Source organism: Neovison vison, chromosome 8, assembly GCF_020171115.1.
Source record: "Neovison vison isolate M4711 chromosome 8, ASM_NN_V1, whole genome shotgun sequence".
NCBI classification, from domain to species: domain Eukaryota; kingdom Metazoa; phylum Chordata; class Mammalia; order Carnivora; family Mustelidae; genus Neogale; species Neogale vison.
The window spans coordinates 13,485,041-13,503,018 of record NC_058098.1 but is presented as its reverse complement, the minus strand read 5'-3'; the positions used below and the strand labels follow the sequence as shown (position 1 = coordinate 13,503,018).

At 44.6% G+C, this 17,978-nt stretch overlaps 1 protein-coding gene across 6 annotated transcripts in view; it reads left to right on the top strand.

The window, feature by feature from the left end:
- Positions 1-17,978, top strand: part of EYA2 (EYA transcriptional coactivator and phosphatase 2) — a 273,242-nt gene that overhangs the window by 72,804 nt on the left and 182,460 nt on the right. For 3 of the 6 annotated variants that reach the window (XM_044262903.1, XM_044262904.1, XM_044262907.1), the window contains exon 2: positions 11,034-11,152. In XM_044262903.1, the coding sequence (XP_044118838.1) occupies positions 11,044-11,152 (109 nt within the window). In that variant the 5' untranslated portion in view covers positions 11,034-11,043. Of the gene's footprint in view, positions 1-3,643; positions 3,712-10,849; positions 11,153-17,978 lie in introns of those variants that run through there. The other 3 variants (XM_044262908.1, XM_044262906.1, XM_044262902.1) reach the window with 3 other exon arrangements.

Sequence of the window (17,978 nt, the reverse complement as noted above, 5' to 3'; positions counted from 1 at the left end):
ATTTTGAATGAAATGAAATGAAGGTGGTGGAGGCAGCCAGAAACGTCCAGGTTTGGGCCACAGCTGTTGTCTATCCAGAAGCCTGTGATTGCTGTTGGCAGGTTTTGGTTTCTAAGCCCTTGAAAGATGCTGGGAGTTGGCCCTCTCTGAGGTCCCCTTGGCCGACTGGCCATCTGTCCTCTCCATCCAGCAGGCAGGGCCACTGCTCTTAGCCAAGGTAGCCAGGGCACTCAGGGGGTGTGGAAAGGTGAGCCACCCACCCGCCTGGGACCCTCCATCTGCTTTTGATCTTTCACTGCCTTTGAAGTCCTCCCTACCCCCCACCCTCCAGCTGTCATCTCTTGGGCTCCTCCAGCAGCCCCGTGCTCCCTCAGTGCTTCTCAGTCCCCGGGGACAGGGGTGGTGACAAGGGTAACAAATGGTGCAAGCCTCTGGCAGCAGCAGGCCAAAGAGAAGGCCAGAGGGCGGGGGCTTTTGAATGCCTCTTTCTTCCCACTCCTCTTGTTCTGGTTCTGAAGCAGCAGGGGTATTGGGGTTTTGCAAAGATGCAACGGGGGAAACATTTTTTGTAAATGAATCCCATGCCTTTGCTTCCTTTCCCTGACTTCATGAAAGAGAAGCTAAGTCTTTCTCCTCCCACCCTCCAGACTCTGTTGTTAAGACTGTCTGATTTCTCTCTTCCCTCCCCTGCAAAGAGAATAAGCTGTTCTCCTATTTCAGGTCATTGTGAGCAGGGGAAAAGGGGGGTAGAATGTGAGTGAGGGAAGCCTCTCCACCAACTGCAAGAGAATTCAACTCTGCCTGTCAAACTACAATAGGAACCAGTGGTTTCTAGATGATCCTCAGGACAGTTCCTAGTATCTCCCTGGAATGGAACTAAGGGTGTCTTTTGTCGGTGTGGATGCCTTCTCTAACTTAATCCGGACATAACCTACTGGGGAAGGTACTGTTACTTTCTCCATCCTTATGGATAAGGTTCAGAGAATTTGCATAACTCACCCAAGGTCATACAACTGATAAGATGCAAAGCTGGAGTTTGAACCCATGTGTCACATGACAGAGTCAGAGCTCTGACCGGTGGCTTAGTGGATATTGGGCCCTGGGTTCAATTTTTGACCCAGTTTTATTTGCACACTGTGGTTAAGAGCACAGGACTGTCCCTGATGAACATGGATACAGAAATCCTCAACAAAATATTAACAAATCAAATTCAGGAATACATTAAAAGTATCATTTATCATGATCAAATAGGATTTAATCTAGAAATACAGGGGTGATTCAGTTTTCACTAATCAATCAATGTGCAATACTGAAGCAGGATAAAAACCAGATTATCATCTTGATAGATGCAGAAAAAGTATTTGGCAAAATTCAACATCCACTTATGATAAAAACTCAAAAAAGTACAGTTAGAGGTAACATACCTCAAAATAATGAAGGCTATATATGAAAAACCCACAGCTAACATCATATTTAGTGGTGAAATACTGAAAGCTTTTCCTCCAAGATCAGGAACAAGATGAGGATGTCCACTATCAGCACTTATATTCAACATAGTACTGGAAGTCCTAGCCATAGCAATCAGACAAGAAAAAGAAATGAAAAGAAGTTAAGAAGAAGTAAAACTGTCACTTTTGTAGATGGCATGAGACTGTGCATAGAAAACCCTGAGACTCCTCAAAATAACTATTAGAACTCACGTGAATTCAGTGAAGTTGCAGGATACAAAATTAATATGCAGAAATCTTCTGTGTTTCTATATACTAATAATAAAGTAACAGAAAGAAAAATTTCAAAACAGTCCCATTTACAGTTGTACCAAATGGATTAAAATACCTAGGAATAAATTTAACCAAGGAGATAAAAGACCTATACTCTTAAAAACTGTAAGACATTGATGAAAGAAAATGAAAATGATACAAATGGAAAGATGTACCATACTCACAGACTGGAAGAATTAATATTGTTGAAATGTTCATTCTACCCAAAGCAATCTACAGATCAATGAGAGGTTACCTCACACCAGTCCGAATGACTAGTGTCAAAAAGACAAGAAATAACAGGTGTTGGCAAGGACACAGAGTAAAGGGAACCATCATGCACTGTTGGTGGAAATGTAGGTTGGTACAACCACTGTGGAAAATAGTGTGGCAGTTCCTCAAAAAATTAAATAGTAATGCTGTATGATCCCACTAGTGGATATTTACCCAAAGAAAATGAAAACACTAATTGAAAATATGTATGTACTACCATTTTTATTGCAGCATTAATATAGTAGCCAATACACAGAAGCAATCCAAGTGCCCATCAATAGATGAACGGATAAAGATGTGAGATACACATGCATGCGGGCTTGGTGAAATATTACTTGGCCATGAAAAGGAATGAAATCTTGCCATTCTTGCCGTGGGTGGACCTAGAGGGTATTACGCTAAGTGAAATAAGTTAGACACAGAAAGACAACATGTGATTCATTTGTACATGAAATCTAAAAGATAAAACAAACAGACTCTTAAATACAAATGTGATGCCCAGAGAGGAGGCGGCTTGAGTGATGGGCAGATTAGGTAAAAGGGATTAAGAGGTACAAACTTGCAATTATAAAATACATAAGTCACAGAGATGAAAAGTACAGCATAGGGAATATAGCCAATAATATTGTAATAACAGTGTATGGGGACGAATGGTGACTACATTTATCCTGATGAGCACTGAGTAATGTAAAGAATTGTCAAATCACTATGTTGTATACCTGAAATTAATATGACATTGTATGTCAACTGTACTTCAGTAATAATTAATTAATTTAAAATATATAGTACAGACCTTAGAGCCAGACCACCTGGTTGTGAATCCTGGCTCTCCCATTAGCTAACAGGTCACTTTCTGAAACTCAGTCTCCTCATCTCTACCCACCTCATAGGACTAAACAAGCCAATATATGCAGGGAGCTCTTGGCCCTAGACTAAATGATCTTTGAGTGATCATTAGTTTTATTTCTATTATCTATAAAATGAGCACTATAATCAGGGCCAGGTTAAGACCTTCAGAGGCCTCAAAACACCAAAGAGATCAGCCTCCTTCCTCTGCTGCTCCATGTAATTCAATAATAAAACAATACGACCCATAAAACTCAAATCCGAAACTCACTGTGTACTGAAAATTTTTTTTAATTTTTTATTTTTTATAGACATATATTTTTAACCCCAGGGGTACAGGTCTGTGAATCGCCAGGTTTACACACTTCACAGCACTCACCAAAGCACATACCCTCTCCAGTGTCCATAACCCCACCCCCCTTCTCCCAACCCCCCTCCCCCCAGCAACCCTCAGTTTGTTTTGTGAGATTAAGAGTCACTTATGGTTTGTTGTGTACTGAAATTTTAACTTCTTTTCAGATCCTCATGGCTGAACAGGATGAGTTCACCACGGGAATGAGTCATGTTTCCTTGGTGCTTATGCTATGCACAGACCTAAACCTGTATTTAGTCAACCTGTTGGGAAATAGAGGGCGGACCTTTATATCTCCTTGCATAGTGGAGAGAATTTGAAGGAGGTGATGTAAAGGTGATGGGGGAAACTCCCTGGTTTAGAATGGGTGCTTGGGAAATGGGAGCTACGATTAGAATTTTTGGAAGGGTTTGCTCACTGAACTGCTCATACTGCCATACTTGGTGATTAATATTTTGCTTTTGCAAGATAGAAGTACCCGTAAGTTCTAGTTGGCAACGGGAAAGAAGGATTGTCGGGGTCCTGTTTACTTTGTGAGAACTAACATTTCTATTGCTTTGGCTTTGTTGGTGATGCTTATTTATTTTCCTCCAAAGGAGGACGTGTTTGAATTGCTGTTGGTATGTTTGAAGTTGAGATCTTGAATTACCTAACAAAGATCTAGGCTCTTTATTCCTTTTTAGAGTCAATACCATGCAAATTAGTTTTGGGAAGGGCAAACTTCCTAATTGTTATATCTTCATTCTTTTATCATTACAGTGTGTTCCTCTAAATCTCTAGTAGTGGTTTTTAATTTCAAGTCTATTTGAAATTATGTCAGCTTTCTTTTATTTGGTGTTTGCTTCATGTGGATTTTTATAATTTTTTGCTCTGAGTCTTTGTGTGTCTTTATATTTAAAAGGGGTATCTTGTAATAAACATGCAGTTAGTTTTTTAATCCAGTCTTGTAATATTTGTCTTTTAGTGGGAGTATTTATTCCTTAAGGTAAATGGACATTAAATGGTTACATTTAATGTAATTATTGATAAATTTGAATTTAAATCTATCTTTTTTTCCTATTTGTTCCATCTCTTCTTTGTTTCTTTTTTTTATAATTTCTTGCTTTCTTTTGGATTAATGAAGTATTTCCATTGTTCCATTTTCTCCTCTAGTAACCTGTTGGCATACACTTTTATTTTTCTCTAAGTCGTTACTCTAAAGATTCTAGCATGTATCCTTATAAATTTTAAAGTGTGCTATAAATTAGTGCTTGTACCACTTCCAGGAAAATGCAGTGTCCTTAGAACATGTAAACTTCATGTATCCCCCTCTTATTTACATATTTATCCTTTTATGTTGTTCTCCATCCTTTGCCAAATTTTCATGCTTCCAAAGCATTCTTTTGTAGTGCAAATGTACTGGTGACAAATAATCTTAATTTTTGTTTGTTTCATTTTTATCTTAATTTTTTAAAAAGAATTTATTTATTTATTTGACAGACAGAAATCACAAGTAGGCAGAGAGGCTGGCAGAGAGAGAGGAGGAAGCAGGCTTCCTGCTGAGCAGAGAGCCCGATGTGGGGCTCGATCCCAGGACTCTGGGATCATGACCTGAGCCGAAGGCAGAGGCTTTAACCCACTGAGCCACCCAGGCACCCCTTTATCTTCATTTTTGAAGGGTTTTTTTTTTTTGCTGGCACAGAATACTGTGTTAGTGGATGAAATTCCATTGTTTTTGGTTTCCATCATACTTGCAGAGAAGTCTTATTATTCCTTCTTTAAAAATAATTTGCATTTTATTTCTTTTTTTTCCATTTTATTTTATTTTATTTCTTTTCAGTGTTCCAAAATTCATTGTTTATGCACCACACCCAGTGCTCCATGCAATATGTGCCTTTTAATTAATTTATTTATTTGAGAGAGAGAGATAGCAAGTGAGAGAGAAAGCACACAAGCAGAGGGGAGAGGGAGACACAGGCTCCCCACTGAGTAAGGTGCCCAGCATGGGGCTCGATCAGAATCCCAGGACCCTGAGATGATGACCTGAGATGAAGGCAGATTCTTAACTGACTGAGCCACCTAGAAGCCCTGATAATTTGTCTTTTATTCACCCTCTGGCTGCTTTTAAGATAATATAGTCTCACATGTGTGTAGTTTGACTATGATATGCTCCGGAGTGTTTTCCTCTGTATTTATTTTTCTTCTGCTTTGCAGAACTTGCTGATTGCATTGGCTTGATGTCTTTATCAGTCTTGGAAGATTTTCTGTCAGATTCTTGCTAAATATTGTTTCTTTTTTTTAATATTTTATTTTTTTATTTGACACACAAAGAGAGATCACAAGCAGGCAGAGAGGCAGGCAGAGAGAGAGGGGGAGAAGCAGGCTCCCTCCTGAGCAAGGATCCTGATTTGGGGCTCAATCTCAGAACCCTGAGATTATGACCTGAGCCAAGGCAGAGGCTTAACCCACTGAGCCACCCAGGCGCCCCACTAAATACTGTTTCTGATTTGTTTTCTCTTTTCTTTCCTTCTGTGGCCCCTGTTACATGTATGCAGGACCTTTTCTCCATGTCCCATATTATTTTATTTTATATTATTTTTTTACCTATTTTCCTTTCCAACATTCTTTCTGTGATTTGTCTGCTGACTTATCTTCCAGTTCGTTATGCCTTTCTTTTGCTACCTCAAATCCATAGTTCAGCTGCTCTATGGAGCTCTTTATTTCAATTATTATATTTTTCAGTTTTAGAATTTTCATTTGATTTTTATTCTAGTTCTCTAGTAGTAGTCTTCATTTAAATCTATTTTCTTGATCATATTATCAAGGTAGTTTGGGAGTCCATGTTTGCTAACTCCAATATCTGAATCTTATTATGGGTTTGGTTTTTTGTCTTAGTTTTTGATCATTTGGCCTTGTCTCCTTGCATGCCTCATAATTTTTATTAAGTGCTAAACATTGCTTATGAAAAATTATGGAAACTCTGGAAGATAATACCTTCCCCAAAAGAAAGTTACATTTCTTCTGCCAAGTGGTGATACTAGAGGTAAATCACTTTGAACCAATAAGGGATTATTGGATGACAAATCAGGATCTATTTGGTTTGCCCATCCTGTAAGGGAGTAACTTTTCAGAAGTCTTAGTTAAAAAGCCTAGTGTGTTTACCAATGATTCTCATCCTTGATGGACCATGAACTCCAATTTCACCTCCCTACTACGGGGAGATTGCCAAAAGCTCTGCTTCGTTTCTTGTCTTCTTAGCTACCTCCCTGTGTTTCGTTTCTCTTACTCCCACCCCACCCAGCTTAGGTATCACCAAACTCCTCAAAGGTTTTAATTGTCAGCAATGTCAGGATCACTCCTCTCTGGTTCTCATAGCTGTAGGATCTTTGCTCCTTGGGTTCTAGCTACCTTACCCCTGAACTTCAGTTGCTGTCTTCCCAGCCCAATGAGACTGGAAAACCCTAAGCTGTTCTTTTTTCTTCTGTGCTTAACAATTGGCAGGTGTTTTGAGGGGAAAAGTGGTAGAAGTCAGACTTAACTCAGTCCATGTCTCATCCCTCTGGGATCTTGGGCCCTCAAGCCCTCCTTAGGTTGCTGTCTGATACCTTAAAACGATGTTTTATAGCTTTTATTTTTTATTGTGATAGTGAGATTGAACCAAAATTACAAACTATCCCATCATAGCTGGAAGGTGAACTCAGTTGAAGAGTTGACTACATACTAGGAAAAATGGTTTATTTTTATTTTCTCCAATATTGGAGAAAAATGCAACTCTAAACCATAGTAAAAGGAAGATTCCAGATGAATCAAAGACTTAAGCATAAAAGTTAAAATTCTAAGTGAATATGGAAATATAAACAAATTAAAATGTGGACACATTTTAATATCCTAGGGTTAGAGAAATAATTTTACACCTAAGAAAAAAATATTGGGTAAATATATTAGAAATTTTTTATTTCCAAAACACCATAAGTAAAGAAAACAAATGAAAACTTAAGGAAAGGAATTTATAGCATCTAAAACCAGCAATGAACTAGCATCTAGACTCTACAAGGCATCCAGCAAATCAGCAAGAAAAGACACAAAGAAAACCCAATACAAAAATGGGCAAAGATAAAAGATATAAATAGACAGTTCCTAGAAACTCTCGTGTCCCACAATTATGTGACTATGTGCTCAAACTCACTAGTAATCATAGAAATGCAAAGTAGAACAACTCTATCACTTTCCACCCATTAGTTTGACAAAAATTAGAAAGCTAGACAATGCCAAATGTTAGCAAGAATTTATAAAATGAGAACACTTATGCATTTTCTAAAAAAGTAGGCTCCATGCCCAGTGTGGAGCCCAGTGTGGGGCTCGAACTCACAACCCTGAGATCAAGGCTTGAGCCAAGACCAAAAGTTGAATGCTCAACCGACTGAGCCACTCAGGTGCCTCTGACTTGTGTACTTCTGATGGAAATCTAGATTAGCACAGGAATTAATGAGGAACAGTCTACTAGTACTTGGTCAAATTCAGTTCATATACATCCAATGACAGAAATTATCCTTGCATATATATATATATATATATATATATATATATATATATACATACACAGACATTTTAAGAGTGTGTGTGCATGTAAACACATATATAGATACACGTTATATATATATGTATCTATATATACGTGTGTGTGTGTGTGTGTGTGTGTGTATTTTAATGAAGATGTTCATTGCAGCATTGTTTATAGTAGCTGAAAGAGGAAGCCTTCCTGGATGTTTATTACTAGGGCAATACATAAATACAATTGAGTGACCACACAGTATGGAATTCTTTTTTTTTTTTTAAAGATTTTATTTAATTATTTGACAGAGACAGAGATCACAAGTAGGCAGAGAGGCAGGTAGGGGTGGGAGCAGGCTCCCCGTTGAGCAGAGAGCCCGATGTGGGGCTCAATCCAGGACCCTGAGATCATGACCTGAGCCAAAGGCAGAGGTTTAACCCACTGAGCCACCCACGTGCCCCCAATACGGAATTCTAACTATAAGCTAGATGACTATTCATCAATAAGTACACATTATAGAATCATGGTGCAGACTGGAAAGAAAAAGCCTAATAAACAGGACAAGATCTCATGCACAGCTCTATTCACGTAAATTAAAACACAAGTCACACATAAAACAATACAACATCACTTTATAAGGGAATGCATTTACATATTTAATACATTAAAAGTCACCGTCCAAGATGGAGTTGAAAATGAGAATATATGGGAACGTTTAAAAAATTCTTGTTTGAGGAAGCTAATCGTCCAATTATAGATTTCCTCCTTCCCTGTCCCTCTTCTATCTCTCTTTCCTCGCACCCTTCTGCAGATGGTAACAGGATGACAACAGAATGACCATGATTCTGGATCAGGTGTTGTGGGGGAAATAAGGTGATTTCCATGTTGGCCTGGCCTTCAAGAATGTTAGGCGAAAGTCAAAGGAGAGCACGCCAGAAACCTTCCTTAGCAGTGCTCTGTCCCAGGGCTAGAGCTCACAAGTTCCTTCCTGCTCTGAGTTCCAGAGAATGACAGCAGCACTTGGTAAAGTAAATAAGCAACGCGACCAAGCCCAGAAGTCACCGTGCTCCTTCTTTCCCCATCAGGCAGATGTTTACCTGCTCACAGAAAGATGTAAACACTAGGAGCTCACTTGTGTGGAATTCTCTCATCAGATTAAAAAGTGTATATAATGTACTTCCTGTGTGCGGTCCTGGCATAAGAGATTTCTTTGGTGTTTTTTTTCTTTTTTTTCTTTTTAAATCAGTGTTTCGGGCCCACAAGGTTGTGTAGTGGCTACATCACAGTGGTATGCCCACCAGTAAAACGGGAGTTGGCAAGCTTTTTCTGCTGATGGCTAAATATGTCCAGCGGGGCGGGTCTCTGTCACAACTACTGTACTGAGAAGGTTCGGTGTGAAATTAGCCCCAGACGATCCAACCAACCAACAGGCAGGACTGCGTTCAGAGAGCACTTTGCTTGTGGACTTAACTGCAGTTTTCACAGGTCTTGAAATGTTATCCTTTTTTCGATTTGTTTCTAACCATTTCAAAACACGAAAGCTGGGACACCTGGGTGGCGCAGTCGGTGAGGCATCTGGCTCCCGATTTCAGCTCAGGTTGTGATCTCAGCGTTATGAGATCGAGCCTCGTGTCGGGCTCCTGGATGGGCGTGGAACCTGCCCGAGAGTCCCTCTCTCCCTCTGCCCCCAACTCCCCTTCTCTAAAATAAATAAAAAATAATAGACAATAAAAATCTGAAAGCCATTCTTAGCTCATGGTTCCCACGAAAAGATGGGCGGGATTTGGATGGACCCCAGGGTGTCCACCCCTGAACTAAAATGTTACAAACTCAGTTGAGGCCCCCAGGATACCACTTCCCAAAGTGCCTTCCCCCCCCCCACCATCCCCAGGGTCAGCCATTCTCTGAAATTTGTGTTTTTCATCCTATACATACTAGTACCCGTGAATTGCATATGTGTATAGTATTGATTTGTATGTTTCGCACTTCATAGAAATGATATCCTACTTTGGATACCCTTCTGCCCCTCTGCTCAGGACTCTGTCTGTCCTGCCGTGGGTGGAGCCCAGCTTGGTCTTTTTCACTCCTGTATGATACTCCGCCGTGTGCACACACCACCTTTAATTATTCTTTCTCGGGAATGTGTGGACATTTAGGTTGCTCCCCACAAAGACCTTTCCTTGCAGGTACCACCTGTTTCCTTCCTCACCATTACCTTTCCAGGGAGGTACTCTAACAACCTCATTACCCAGACGAGCCAGCTTTTCACTTAAGCAGTTCACTAACTTTCTCAAAGTCATGAGGAGCGACACCGAAATTTTGAATCCGTGACCTTTTCATGGTGGAACCTGAGTTTATAACCTCTTTGCCATCAGTCGGTATGTTGTGTTTTATTAAAGTAATGATAACCGATCCTCCCAACGATGACCTCGCAATACTGATGTGCGTACTCTTTCTCTGAGGACACCTTGAATCAGTGCCAATCATTACTGCTTGTAGTTTAGCCCTTTGGAAACCACCAGGCGTGGTATCATGCACATGAACCAGAAACCTCACTTCCTAACCACGGCGGGTAGGAATTTAGGAGGAATAACTACCGGCCACGGTGCAAGGGCTGAACAGTTTTCAATAAAAAAATGAGAAAGACCCAGGAGACGTGTCCCACATTTTCCCTGCCCTCCATAACATTTTATCAACGCCGTAATTCGGGAGCTAGTGTTTCCTTCCCCTTGGTGGGGACCAAAGTGATGGGCTGGGAGTTTGGCTGCCAAGAGGGACTTGTTCAATGTTGTGAATGCCCTCTGAGCCTCTGTCTGTCCATCTAACTAACATCATGTCCATTTTTCCCTCAAAACTGCAGTCAACCCCCTCTGCTCCCTAAGCCTCTGCTTTGGGGAATTCAAACTCCAACTCTGCCTCTCTGCCTGTCTCTCCCTTCCTCTGCTGAGAAGGCTCCCTCGCTCTCTTCAGCTCATTCCGATGACATTTAAAAGAGACCGGAATACAATTTTTCTAATGGCAAAATACCGTATGAAGGAGGGGAAAGTTTTAATCAAGTGGGTGTATTCTCCGGAGGGGAGCAAGTACTTCATTTTAATTCCTCATTTCCCTTTGATGAAAAGTTTAGTGAATTTTTATTATGTAGAATTTATAAGACGGCCGGGTTTAGGTAATCAGCTTTAATATTTATACTCTTAGGGAGAGAAATAGGAATCATTAGTAAGCATGCATAATTAATGAATAAATTATATTTCCCTTTGTTTTCTTCCAGGTACAAGGAAATGCTAGAACTGGTGATCTCACCCAGCCTCACCGTAAACCGCGATCGTCCGGGTAAAGCGAAGCTTAACCGTGCGGATACCGATGTCTGGACTCTGAGTGACGTAGAAGGTAGGCCTCCCGGTGTGAGTGTTGGTGGGCCTGTGGCGGTCGCACTCGCCCCGCGGAATTTAGTTAAGGGACCAACAGCCTTCGACGCGTGTCCTTTCTCAAGTACCGTCACTATGACGATCTCTCCTCTCGCCGTTGGGATTGTTGCCTCTGGACCCGAACTTTGGCGTGCATTGCTAACAGTGCTGTCCTGTCTGGTCATTAGAGGGGCAAGTGTGCTCGTTCGTGTCCCAAACTTCCTGTGCCAAGAAATGCTGACACCTCCTGGGACGATAGGCAGTTTCGGGTGTGTTCCAGGGCCCGGCCCTGGGTGTGTCCCGCAGGGTCAGGGCTCCAGCTCCGATCTGTCCCCCAGCACCGTCCGGCCATCACGCATCCCGGCGGGCGATTTGTTTACAAAGGTTTGACACTGGGACAAGAACTCATCTGCCTTTTGCTTTCGGGTTGGGTTAGAGTCAAGGAAGCAGAGGAGAGTTAAGCTGTTTAAAAAAATTATTGGCAAGTGATGCAGCCGAACTAGTTTTCACTAGAACAATTCCAGCTATTGTTTGCCCTGTTTGGGATCTGTCAGCCCTCCTGGGAGAGCTGGGAGGTAGCAGAAGGCATTAAGCTATTATGTTTAACCATTGGACTTAACCCTTTATGCGGCCAGCTTTGGGATTTGATGCTGGTGTCCTGAGATCCCAGGCTGTCTCTCCCTCCCTGTCTGTGTTTGATGACGGTTCAAGGGACAGAAGTGCTACGTTACCATCGTGGAAAACCAGAGACTTGTGTCTCGTCAAATACAGCATCGCCAGGAATTTGCTCTTAAGCAACTCCAGGCCTCCAGGGAGTAATCCTTGCTGTCACCAGGACAATGACATTTCCCTTGCATGCTGGTAATGAAGCAGGGACAAGCCCACTCAAAGACCACCAGGAGGGTCTGGGATTTCCAAACGCCCCCGCCCCCGCCCAAACCACATGCTGGAGAACACACCCTCATTCTTCTTGGCACTTTGGAGGGTCCATGTTGACCCCCCCCCCGCCAGGCTCTTTGAGAGTTGGAGACAGTTTATTAAGCCCTGTTCAAAAACAGTCATTCTCTTCTTTCCGAGTGGAGGCACTCTTCAACCTAGGGCTTTATTTCAGAGCTGGGAGAGCTAGGAGGAGGAGGAGGAGGAGGAGATTGGTGGGTGAGGAGGATCCAAGGCTAAACCCCAGACCCACTGCTTCCCAGCCAGATGGCCTCCAGCAAATTGTTTCACCTTTCTGAGCCTCCATTTCCTCACCTGTGAAATGGGGGCATAGTCATGACCCACTCCATAGCATGCTCACTGCTGCCGGCCACGGTTGGTACCAGGACGTGCGGTATCAGGGTTAAACGTAGCATTGCATGGTCATTCGTTTCGGAGCCAGATCACCACAAGGACCGTAAAACCGGGGCTGCCAACCAGCAGCTCACAGCCAAATCTGGTCCTCATGAATGCCTTTGTTTGGTTTACACTCCACTTTAAATAAAAGTGAACTTGTAAAAAGCAGGAGCGTTCACATAAAAATCTTGAATTTCTACTTGCTTTTGATAACACTCAACGCTTTAGAGACGCGGGGCCTACATTCGCACCTGGCTGCCACTAGTGGGAGCTGGGGAGCAGCTGTCCCTGAGATGAGTCCCAGCCACTTCTTTTGTCCTTAATTTTTGTGAGCATGTACTTAGTGCAGGCACCGTGAAAAGCAGCGTAACTACAGATTAACCCTTCTCCTCCTCTGCCCCGGCAGAGGAAACACACGGCCCTTGCTGAGTACCAGGCATGGATGTCTAACTCACGGAATCCCCACACCCTCTGTGGTTAAGCTTTGTGTTACCAATGAGGGAACTGAGGCACAGAGAGGTCAAGAGATCCTGAGGTCACTTGATCGAGATGACACAGTTCAGTGACGGCCAGAATTTGAACCTGAGCCGTCTAACCCTGAAATCTCTTCTCCTAATCAGTACACTATCATGTTTCTCACTGAGTTATTACACCCCTATTAGGCTAGGAGCCCATCTTACAGATGCATAAGTTGAGGCACGGGAGAATTAAATATTAAGTAAGCGGCCCAAAGACACACAACCAGTGGCAGGGCCAGGAAACGAACCCAGGCACTCCAGCTCCAGTGTCCCCACTTCTAAACCTCAGACTCACTTTCTCCCAAGCCCTGAAGAGTCCTCAGACCCCAGATTATTTGTCCCCCACAGTGGTGGCACCCACAGACTGTCTCTCTCCTGTCCTCACCCTTTCCACTGCCCTGGAGCAGTTGCTCCCAAATTCAGAGCAGGCAGAGCCAGTAGGGTCAGGTTACGCATGCACATGCGCGCACACGCACACACACACATGCACCCACACACTTTTCTTTCTCTTGAGATGGGCGATTCGCTCCTGGGCTCTGCAGGGAACATTCTGCCCTGGCTCTGGCCTCTAGTGTCAGGTTCATCAGCTGCCCTTCCAGCCTGGCCTCCTGGGCCCTTCCGTGACAGAGTCATTATTGACTGCAGGGGCCCGGATCCAGGGAGGGGCCCAAGGGGGGCACAAGCCAGGGGGCCTCCATTCAGGGTGTTCTGGAAGGAATCTGAAACCCAGAAATCCCCCGGTGGCTCCCACTGCATTCGTGCTGCCTCTTACCTCCTGCCCCCCACCCCCCCCAGCCCCCGGCGTGGTCACCCAGCCTCTCTGGAATTTCTTTGCCTCCTCTCTTAAAGGGGAGCAGTTGTTCCATGGACCATGTGAGGATGAAATAGTTAAAACATGGAAAGAACTAAGCTTTTCTTAAAAAGTATAGAATACGATCTAATTTCCTTCCTTTCGGCCACCAGGCTTGCCTTGTCTGTTGCCGCTAGCCTCTCCAGCTTGGCTCCTCCCCATCCCCTTTGCTCAGTAGACCTAGCCTTGGCCTTGTTTCTTTTGCTGTAAATCAGGAGCGTGATGCTGCCCTCGGGGCCTTGGCACGTGCTGTCCCCTTGGCCTGGACCAGTGTCCCCATCTGTGGGGCCATCCCTCAGCCTTCAGGGCTCATCAGGGAGGTCTTTTCCTCTTCCTATCAGAAGTAACGGTTCATTCACTCATGCAACAGGTGTTTCTTCAGCCTGTTTGCCCAGCTTTGTTTTAAGCACTAGGAAGTCAGCATACAAAGGCCCCTGCCTTCCTGGAGTCTGCCCCAAGGGGCTGGCAAGCCAGAGGCTGATAATAACAGTAAATAAGCAAAATACAGAGCAGGGCAGGCAGTGATACACGTTGTGGATGGGGGAGGCAGGGGGGAAGCTGGGGAGGAGGCTGGGGAATGCAGGGGTGTGGGGATGTCCCTGGGAAGATAATACTTGAGTAAAGACCTTAAGGAGATGAAGGAGGGTGTTCCTGTCGATGAGGAAGGAGAGCCTCGGATGCAGAGGGAACTACAAGTGCAAAGGGTCCGGGGCAGCCTCGTCCCCAGAGTCCCTGAGAGTGGTAAGGAGGCGGCATGGCTGGAGCCCAGTGAGCCACGGGCCGTGGGGGAGAGGAGGTCTGGACAGTGGCCAGGCTCAGACCTTGAGAGCCACAGGAAGGACCTTGGCTCCTACCATGAGTGAGATGGGAGCTCTGGGAGGGTTTGGCACAGAGGAAAGACCTCTGATCTGTGTATTGACAGGACCCCTCGGGCTGGGCTGGGTGACTGGGTGTGGGGACCCACGGGGAGTCCACGGGAGCCCACGGGAGCCCACGGAGCAGCGAGGGAGGCATTGCAGTAACCCAGGTGAGAGGCGCCGGTGCCTTGGACCTGGGCAGGGAGAAAGGGCAGATTCAGGACCGGATTTGAGGGCAGAGCCGACAGAACCCGCACTCACGTGGTTCTGTGTCCTGTTTCCTTTTCTTCATCATCCTTCTCTCTGTCAGAAGGCACGTGTTTGTTCGCCTGTTGTGTATCGTGTCCTCGGCCCGCATGTCAGTTCTCAGAAGGCAGACGTGGCCCATCTCAGTCACCTGTGTGTCCCCCCTGCTGAGAACGGTGTGGGACGCCTCATAGGTGCTTCAGAAATCCTCCAAATGATGGAGAACAGAAGCCGGAGCCCTGCCCATGACCGTGAGCGCTCCCCTCTGTCGGACCCGTGCGCCTTCACACCTCACAGTCCTCTCCACCCTGTACCCCTGCGAGAGCCCTTCCTTTTCCTCTGTTTCTCTGTGACACACCAGTTTCTGCTCACCAACCAATACACAAACACACGATCCTTACAAAGACTTAAACACTGGGCCGCATCTACCCGAGATCAGTGTCTCTTCCCTTCCCCGGAAGTAACCACCGCGACCTGTTTTGTGTGTCTGCCGAGGCCGTTCTGTAAGAAGTCACATCTGTATCAACATGTATTTATGTGGCTTAGGTGTGTATATTTTTATATATTTAAACATGTATGTTTACCATAGAAATTACAGTATTGCTAGAAAAAAATCAAATACAAATCTATCGCTTATATAATACATATTTGTTATAACTTGCTCGGCTCACTCAGGACCCACTAAGTAATGATTTACCTCTTTTTTGTTTGACCGAATGACACACCGAAGAATGACAGTGCCCAGTTCATGAAGCCGTCCTCCCGGGGAGGAACACGAGGTTTTCTGTAATTGTTTGCTCTTACAGACAACGCTAGGGCTATCGTGCGTGCTGCTGTTTGAACATGTGTCCTGCTTCTCTAGGCAAGAGGCTGAGAGGTGGAGGGACAGCGTCACAGGTGTCCCCTCCCTGGTCTTACAGACCCCCCTCAGCCTCATCACAAAAACCTCCCGAGCCCCTCTGGCTGGTTGATAGCTTCTCGTTCATTCCTTCGTTTCTGCAGCCATGCGGTCAACAGTTTTTTGATGCACCTGCTGGGCACGAGGCCCTGGGGACCTCCCCCCCCCACTGCCTGCTTCAGGGCCTTTGCAGGTCACTCTGCTCCCAGAGGCACTTTCAGCGTCTCCCCGTGGTCGCTGCACCCCACATCCTACAGGCTTTGGGCTCAGCCTGAGCTCAATGTGTATCCCAGCTCTGTCACTTGTCCCCCGTGTGACCTTGACCAAATTCCTATTCTCCGCCAGCCTGTGCCCTCACCTGGATAATGAAGATATGCTGGCTGCATGTGTTTGGTAAATTGTTCCAGAATGCCTGCCGTGAGTGCGGGTGGCGGGGATATAAAGGTGGCTGAGACCGACGAGTCCCCCTCCCAGAGCTGCTCTTTTGGTGGAAGAGACAGGTACTGTATTTCTAAACCAACAAGGGATTTCAGATGGTGGTGGCTTCTATGAGGAAGTAAAGCAGGGATGTGGCAGGGTGACCTGCAGGCAGGCCAGTGGTTAGAAGGGCTTTCGTGTGATTATGCTCAAGCCTTGCGGAGTGCTTAGAAAGCGCTCAGTGGAGGTTAGCTCCGTGTCTCTCCCTCTTTAATGTGCATAGACTCAGTCGGGGACTTTGTTAAATTGCAGACCCCAAGAGTCCGCATTTCTAACAGGCCCCCTGGCGATGTCGATGCTCTGCCCCGCTTCCCCAGCCACTCTTGGTTGTGCATCAGAATTACTTTGCAAGTTTTCTTAGCGTGCACATGGCAGGACGCCACTCCGAGCATTGCTGATTCAGTAAAGGTTTGGTCTGGGGCCCAAAAATTTGTGTTTCTGACAAGTTCCAGGTAATGCTGATACTGCTGGCCCCAAAACCACACCCTGAGAATAAGGCTTCTGTACCGTTTTCAAATCTGACTGCTCACCGGAATCTCCTGGGAAGTTTAAAAAAGTTTTTAAAAAGACTCACGTCCAGATCCCACACCCAGAGAATCTGATTTAATTGGTCAGAAGTATGACCCACGCAATGGGATTTTTCTAAAGCTCTCCAGATGAGTTTATTGTGTTCCAGGATGGAGAACAGTTGTCTTAGATGGTGAATTTCTCCAGGACAAGGATAGTTTTTTATTCCTAGATATGTATTTAAATTATTGTCCCTGATTAGCATACAGCTCAGTCTATGACTCATGATAGAGCCTTAAAAATTGTTAATGGGTGGATAGGTAGATAGAGCAATGGATGGAAGAGTAAAGGATAGAAGGATGGATGATGGATGGATGAAGGACAGACGGATGGATGGATGGATGGTTGGATGGATGAAGGATGGACGGACGGATGGATGGATGGAAGATGGATGGATGGATGGATGATGGATGGATGGATGGATGGAGGATGGGTAGATGGGTGGAGCATGGATATGGATCAGTGGAGGGCAGATGCATGAATGGGGAAGGATCATGGATGGCTGGTGGATGGATGGATGGGAGGAGAATGGATGTGGATGGATGGAGGATGGATGAAGGCGTGGGTGGATGAATGGATCAAGGATGGGAGGATGGGTGGAGGATAGATGTGTGGATGAGTGGGGAGATGGCTGGCTGGCTGGGTGAATGAATGAATGAATACAGGGTGGTCTTGAGGATCACAGATAACTTGAGGCTGATTTAGCTTTGATTCCTTAATAAAGCTTCCTTAATTTCCCCTTATTTTATTTCCCTGCCTTATTTCCCTATCTGTAAAATACAGATAATAACTTTCTCATTGGGCTGTTATGGACAACAATAGAGATAAGTCTCATGCAGCCCTTAGCACAGTGTCTGCCTTATAGAAACTGCTTGAGAAATATGAGCTATCATTCATTACTATTCAAGGGAAAATTGGATTTGAATTGTATCCTGTCTCCTGGAAGGAGAGGAAAAAATGTTACAGAACTGAGAAAGCAAAACTGAATAAAGAAAACTTTTTTGTTTAAAATGCAGGTATGAGGGTGCTTGGGTGACTCAGTGGGTTAAGCAGCTGCCTTCAGC